Consider the following 7,740-nt stretch of genomic DNA (forward strand, 5'->3'; position numbering starts at 1 on the left):
TTTCTACCTCTTTGAGGACATTTGATCCTGTTTATCCATTCATTAGGGCTTTTTATTGTGAAATTTTATACACTAAGGGCTAGGGTCTTGTGGCCACACAGGCATAGAGTAGTGTGTTTCCACTTTCCAGCCTACATCAAGGGCAAAGACAATAGAAAAGCCGCAAAAACCACACCAATGGCATTAGCATCAAGCATCGTTCAAGTTATAATATGCAATTATGAGTCACTTTTCTGGGGATAAACACCTTTACCAAAAAAAAAAAAAAAAATCTCTCCAACAAAAGGTTATTGAATCGGAAGAGTACAGACTATTTGATGGAAGTCTGTGATTTAACCAATAGATGAAATGGCTTAAAGTATATACATTTCATGCAATTGATTCCAAGGAGCAATTCATGGATGATCGCAGTTTTAAAGAAAAACAAACGGTTAATTTTCCCTTCAATCTTGGTCTATGATCCAGCCAGCCATGGTAGTTGAACAGCGAAAGGGATTCATCAAGACAATACGACCTTTTAGAGTCCATGAGATCATGTTTTAAGGGTGCGATGTTTCCTACTTGCTTGGACTATTTAATTGATTCCAGACTTGTTCAACCAGATCACAAGATAAAAGATGTTTGTAGGAATCTTAAATCAGAGTTCATAGATTAGATTCAAAGATTTACTTAGTAAAAGAGGTCCACAACTTAATAAACGTGCACCTCCATGTACAGGCCTTCAGCCACACTTCCAAACAAGCAGCTCATTTCAAACAAACTAGGGTCTAAATATTTTGCTATCAAGAAGCCTAGATTTTAGCAAGTTGCTTAACAGCATGCATACCAACAAATAATTTATTTGGTATTGCAAAAATGGCACTGGTTGCAAACCTCATCCTGTTATCTCTGCTTCCGCTCACTTTTTCCCTTCCACAAGAATGCAACATCAACCTCGTGCATTTCTAACTTCACCTTGAAACCTTTTTGCAAGAAATATGCTGATTAACCGCTGAAGTTTTCTTCTTTCTCTCAGCACCAAAGAAGAAGACCATGCATTTGAAGCTGAATGCTTTGAACTAAAGAAAGCATTGAAGAGGTGGGGACACTCAGGGAGTTGACACTTTTGTAAAACATTGACACCAAAGTGAAGCCATTGCCCTGTTTCTGAAGTTAACCAAGCTTGCAGAAGCTAGCCACACTGCAGGAAACAGCTGTTACAAGCAACCTGCAATATCCACCACCTGATAAACTTACGACTCTGAATCTTGATGGTATATGAAGACAAAACACATCAACACTTCAAACAGAATGGACACTCAATTATATTGTGTATTGGAGAGACCTAGGCATCATCATATCCCATCTGTGATTAGCCACTTAGCATATGTGATGAATTGACCTAAGACGAGAATCTCAGTAAGTCTAGCATGCATCATTACCGGCAACATCAGCAGTCAAGCGAGTCAACAATCTCTAGTTAAGGTTACAAGTCAACTCAACATTTGCACAAACTACAAATTCTGCTACAAACCGATCAGTCATTGATTTAATAGGGCAACTAAAATAACCTACTCTCATAGTTCAATGGGAATGTAAAACTACTACCTGAATGGGCTGCCCTGAAAGCTGAAGATGAAGTTAGGCAAATGGGGTTCAAATCCACTGAACTTGACAAGCTTGCCCAACCTCACACATATGTGCATTTGTTTTGATTAGGGATAATCATTGTACCATATGATAGTGAAATGCAGATGACAAACAAACTTAATGCTGGTTTAACAAATTGGCATTTGAAAATGCAAAATGTGTTTCTTAAGTTGCACATTTCTCTTTCTTCTCATATACATCATCTGGTGCCTTAAACACTTACAAAATTGATCAACTATTATGACCTAAGCTTTGATACCAAACTTGACATAGCATTTGGAAAGGACCAAGTCACAAGGGCGCACACAAGAAGCAGTCAAACCTCTTCCAGAAATCATTGAGGAATAAGCATGAGGCAACTCTCAACATTATGCAATAAACTTTTTTAAAAATACATGCTTCAAAATGCATAATGTAAAAGACCAAAATCGACAAGTCCAAACAAACATTTGGTTCAGACATACTTAATAAGGTACTTCTACAATTGGATTCCCTTGGTAGATGAGAACTGCACGATATCCAAATCTGTAGTTGCTAATTCACAATTCTTCTATGTGCGCCACATTGAATAATTAAAACTTGATCCCAACTTCATGTAATAGTTTCAAAGGTCTCTTCAGAAGAGAACCTTCATTGATTTCTACAGCACATATAGATACAATAAAAATGGCAAGTCTTAAATACTCACGGAACATTGGGGCATTCCATCATCCCAAGTATCAAGACAGGGCAGTCTCAAGCAGTGGGATGGTCCAAGTTGAGAAATGTATCAGACAGGACGGAACATCCACCTTCGCGAGTTTAGGATGCGGGGCGTCCGGTTACACAGAAAAACCAGGATGGCCTCTTCGCATGGTATTTAAACAAATAGGATAATATGTATTAAAGTGTCTCATAAGATATGCAAGTTATGTGCAACCAGGGAAAGATAAAAACTATCTGATACAACATTTACTGGTATATTTTTAACTAACCATAAAGCAAGGCCCTTTTCCTATCATAATTACTCTATGGAACAAGCTAGGACTTTGCATGAAGATTCTTAATCTAGCTTGGAATAAAGACACTGGGCTCTACCACCCTAGAGGACCAAGGACTAGAACAAGATTTGACAGGAGGAATGATAAATATTCTATGGATCATAGTGTGAAATAGAAAAGGGAATAAGGGAGCACATTTGCAACTAGGAAATGAATTCAACACCATTACTTAGCTATCTCTGCTTCTAAGCTGTCAGCACATTAATATAGGGAAGGGTCAATGTTAGTCCTGCTATGCTACTGGGGAAGGTGAATAGACTAACAGTTGTTGCCCAATAGATAAAATCAAAAGAAAAAAAATGAAGGGATAAATAAGTCACCTAAAGAAATAAGTCTATTAACTATTGCTGTTAAATTAGAGGGCGGGGCCTTAGCACAATAGTAAAGTTGCTCCATTGTTACCTAGGTGTCATGGGTTTGAAACACAGAAACAAACTCTCCACATGTAGGAGTAAAGTTGCATACATTTGACTCTCCAAATCCACAGAGGCAGGAGTCTTTGCACTAGGATGCCCTTTTTAAGTATTGCTGTCAATTTACTACCTATATGGCTGAACAAACTAGAAGAAAATTCTCTGCAAGTTAAAAATAGATGTACTAATAACCTAGAAAAGAAAACTAATAACATTTTTGCAACCAACTTTAAAAGAGAGATACATCATAAAAATAAAAATTTTATAAAAAGTGCTTCTATTATTTCTCCAAATTAAAGAGCAACGAAAGTGGATATATAAGACTCCTAGATTGCAGCAGAATTCATAATCTCCTTAATAACAAGACAGAATTGGTTATAATTGAAAAGGAAAATTTAACAATCCATACGCCACCAGAATTCATATCAATATTTTAAGCACTCATATTGTTCAGTACCTTTTTTTATCATGGAACTAAAAATTTCTACGTATGTTCTATAGCTAATTTAAGGCTCTGGATTATGCCTTTCTGATGCTTCACAAACTGAGGTCAAAATTTTGATCTTATAATGTTGGGTCGGTTTCTCAAATGTTGTTATTGAAACTCAGAAAAGAAAGAAGTCAGATGTTTGCAAAGTGAATGAGAGATATTCATATATAGATAATAGATCGGATAGTTGTTTATCCATATCCAAATCTATTTTTCTTTAATGGATATGGATACAGATATGGATATTAGTTGGGTACTCAAAATTGTGTCCATATTCAGGTAGATTCAGATAAGAAATGGATCCGAACAGATATTACCTAGTTCTGGAAAGAGGCTAATTACAAGTTATCAAAACATCTTAAAATTAAAAGTTGAAATACCTTCCCCACATACATGCTTCTTGAGTCTTGACAATAACATAATCTTTTCAAGCAACTGACAGCCCAACAATTCTGTGCACATAATACATATGGTTCAATAATTCAAGACAGAGCATTGCAGGCTAGCTCTTCAACCTTAAAATGATTAAACAAAACATACATTTAGTAACATCATGTCATGGGCTTGCTATTCCAAACATGCACTGTGCAGCACTTGGAAGTTTTGCTTTTAAGTCAGCCTACCAATGAAATTTAGAGGCAATTGAGGGCAAACAGAGCTTCTAAGTGCTGCACAACGTGCTTGAGGAATAGCAAAAGTGAACAATCAGCAAATTCATACTCAGCACTCTTTCTGCATAGATAAAAGAAATAACAAAGACACCTGATAAATGGTGATAGAACCATACTGATCAAGTGTTACCACTGAAATATACGAATTGAACCCTTTTTTTCCTGATTAGAGGTCACAACAAGCACCAACTGTAATGAAGGAAGTAATCATCAAATAGAGCACAATGACTGATGTTCGCAATAAAATAATATGCCCTGAAGAATTTTTGTCATTTGCAAAATTAAACAGACAGTTGCAGCATTGAATCCATCAGATTTTACATTAGAATATCAGGATCATCAAAGAAAAATCTATTCTGAAATCCATCTCCTAATTTAGTATACCCCCAAAAGATGATGACTATAAATACTTACATTCTTTTGTGCTACAAATTTTGCGGTTGAGTGATGTTGGTGAAACTCTTTGCTATCCTTTTACGCAATCCACCTGGATTGTCAAATCTTCAATCCCAGCTTCATGCAATAGTTTTGATGCACTTCTCAGAGCAGAAGCCTTGTCAGTTTCCGCCAACACATGAAGATGAAGAGTGCCAACAATGTCCGTATTTGTGAAGTTCCAGACGTGCATGTTTTGGATGCCGCAGACACCCCGAATCCTCATAATGTCATCTACAGCTACTTTCAGATCCCGTTCATGAGCTCTAGGAACTCTTTGTAGCAATATTTCAGCAGAGTTCCTCAGTAATGGAATTACAGAAGATACAATCAGTACTGAAATAAATATAGAGCATGCTGGATCTGCTACAAGCCATCCCTTGTATTTAATAAGAAGTGTTGAAATTACCACCCCGACACTTCCCATCGTGTCAGCTAGAACATGCAAGAAGATCCCTTCCATGTTATGATCAATGTGATGATGATGCTTTTGCATATCACTAGATGATTTTCCTTTTACTGATGATTCCTCTGTATAAGAGTCACAATGAGCGTGGTCCAAGTTCTGAGACAAGTCCAGAGGCTCTTTCTTCCTGCTGCTTTCTTTCTCAACATGAAAGTCATTGTGGGCATGACCTTCAGAACAAGGATTCTGAGAACTTCTTGAAGAGTCATCAAGCCTTTGATGAAAATGAACTTCAGCATGATGGAGTTGATTGTCGTGATTATGCTCACGACTATGGGAATTCTGGCCATGTTCATGACCGTGACAGGGACCGCTATCATTCCCACAGTCATCACTGTGACTATGAGGAAGACCATCATGATTGCAACCATGATGTTCACGGCCATCATGAGAATGTCCGACCAATGACTCACAAGGAACCCCAACATACTGGTGATGCCCAGACTTCACATCTCCTTCGTGTACGTGTTGATGGTGGTGGTGGTGGTGATGATGGGAGTGGGAATGGGAGTGTGAATGAGAACATGTGCCGCCGCCACCATGTGCATGATGATGCTCCTCATGGAAGAAAACCAGACCCACCATGTTCACCACAAGTCCCCCAATTGAAACAGCCAACAAGCTATTTGTCGAAATCTCCTGAGGATCAAGAATCCTCTCAAACGACTCCAGAACGATAAGCGCACCAACAAGAACCAAGAACACAGCATTAACATATCCCGAAAGCACCTCAAACCTACCTCTACCATAATTAAACTGACTGTTTGCAGGCAACCTTGAAATATACGAAGCATATAACCCAATTGCCAGGGCAGCACAATCAAACAGCATATGACAAGCATCTGATATCAAACCAAGGCTATTACTCATAAACCCAGCTACAAATTCCACCACCATGTAGGCCGTGTTAATAAGGAGGAAAAGAGCAATCTTGCGAGACTTTCTTTCACTCAGAATGTGCCGAATCGGTTTCATGATCATGGAATATAAAGACTCCGGATAATCAGCACTCCCTAGCTCCACATAATTCAAAGAAGAGGAACCCAATTCCTTTACTGAAATCCACAACAATAAGCCACAGAAAAGAAAACCGGGCAGAGAGAGCTTGGGGAAGTAGAAAAGCTCTAAGACAAGAGTACAAAAGAAGGTTACCACGAAATCCCGGCGGAAATTTGCACCGAACGTTGCCTTCTCATCGCCATAGTTCTCAGCCAGAATCACACCAAAAACCACTGTATTTATCAGCGGCCATCCCACACTCATCACCGATACCGCACCATCCTCGCCCTCAGCCAGCAGAAAGCTAGCCAATGCCGGAAGAAATAGGATGGCAGTGGTGAGGGCGAGAGTGAAGAGCCGAACCCGTCTCCGGCCCAATTGCCTCAGCGAAATCCAGTTGGCGGCGGATCGCTCGTGGTACGCAAGGAAGCCCGCAACGAAAGGGAGCAGCATGGGAGCGAGCCGGGCGCATCCCTCAGTGGGAGGAGGGAAGGAGGACAGAGGAAAGCAGCCGGCGCGATCCCAGCTGAAGGAGAGGAGGGAGATGGCGACGAGTAGGGCCGCAAGGCCGCGGATCCGGTTGCCGCGGCGGGCAGAGCGGGGGCCGGCGAAGGCGCGGGGGCCGTCGGAGAGGGATTTGGCGGCGAGGGCACCAGCGATGTCGGCAAGGATGGAGGCGCCGGCGCCGCAATAGCGGAGGGCATGGAAACGGAGGAGGAAGACGAGGGTGAGAAGGGCAGACTTGGCGGCTAGGGGACGGAGGAGGGAGGGGGAGGAGAGGGGCAGGGTTATGGCTTTAAAGGAGAGGAGACGAGGGATGTTGGGGTCGGTGGAAGGCGATGAAGGAAAGAGGGCGAGGGAAAGGAGGGAGAGGGCGAAGGAGAGGAGGGAGACGAGGAAGGAGAAGGGGAAGAGGGAGAAGGAGAAGGGGGTGGAGCGGATGAAGGGGAGCAGAGAGTAGAGGGAACGGAGAGAAAAGAGGGCAAGGAGGAGGGAGGTGGCGGAGGAGGAGGTGGTGGATGACGAGGAGTGGCGGCGCTTGGAGGGGGTGGAGGCGGAGGGGGTGGATATGGAGGAGGGGGTGGCGGGGGCGCCGGGGAAGGGAGGGTAGATGCGGGGGATGGGGATGGGAGGAGGAGGGGCGATGGAGAGGCGGAGGTGGCGATGGGGGTGGTGCTGGTGGTTGTGGCCGCTCATGGCGGCGGAGGGAGCGAGATCCGGCGGCGGTTGGGGCTGGTGGGTTTTAGAGGGAGCCTAAGCTAGACCAGCGGCTAAAGGCGAGTACCGTTCCAGGGCACGAGCCATCCCTGTTGTCATGTTTTAGTCATGATTTAAACAACCTGATGGAGTTAATAAAAAAAAAAAAAAAACAACCCGATGGAGCGTTGGAGGTGCTGTCAAAATTTTGTGAAAGAATTACACATTTAATTAAGGTATAACGTAAGTCCGATAGAATATTTTATTTTTGCATAACAATAATACATTTTTTGCTGATTGAATGACACAGAGATTAGGTTATTTGAATTACTTTAATTTGATGAACGAGAAAATCAAAAACAAAAATCATTACAGAATGCTGAATTAAAAATAAAATTAA

General features: G+C 41.6%; 1 protein-coding gene across 4 annotated transcripts; it reads right to left on the reverse strand.

Annotated features, from left to right (window-relative positions):
* Positions 1–618: 618 nt before the first annotated feature.
* LOC105039137 (uncharacterized) lies at positions 619–7,443 on the reverse strand. 4 transcript variants are annotated; one of them, XM_010915154.4, is made up of 2 exons: positions 4,658–7,443; positions 619–1,207 (listed from the first exon to the last, which is right to left on the reverse strand). In XM_010915154.4, the coding sequence occupies exon 1, from the start codon at positions 7,338–7,340 to the stop codon at positions 4,710–4,712; it is 2,631 nt and encodes an 876-aa protein (XP_010913456.1). In that variant the 5' UTR covers positions 7,341–7,443; the 3' UTR covers positions 619–1,207; positions 4,658–4,709. The 4 variants fall into 4 exon arrangements, with proteins under 4 accessions (XP_010913456.1, XP_073100695.1, XP_029118565.1 ...); XM_073244594.1 differs by having other exon boundaries at positions 619–1,223; XM_029262732.2 differs by lacking the exon at positions 619–1,207 and adding an exon at positions 1,231–4,432.
* Between the last annotated feature and the right edge of the window lie 297 nt (positions 7,444–7,740).

This window comes from Elaeis guineensis, chromosome 1 (assembly GCF_000442705.2).
Source record: "Elaeis guineensis isolate ETL-2024a chromosome 1, EG11, whole genome shotgun sequence".
In the NCBI taxonomy this organism is placed as follows: domain Eukaryota; kingdom Viridiplantae; phylum Streptophyta; class Magnoliopsida; order Arecales; family Arecaceae; genus Elaeis; species Elaeis guineensis.

Excerpts from the sequence above, each read along its gene's own strand:
- LOC105039137 (XM_010915154.4), bottom strand. The coding sequence starts at position 7,340 with ATGAGCGGCCACAACCACCAGCACCACCCCCATCGCCACCTCCGCCTC.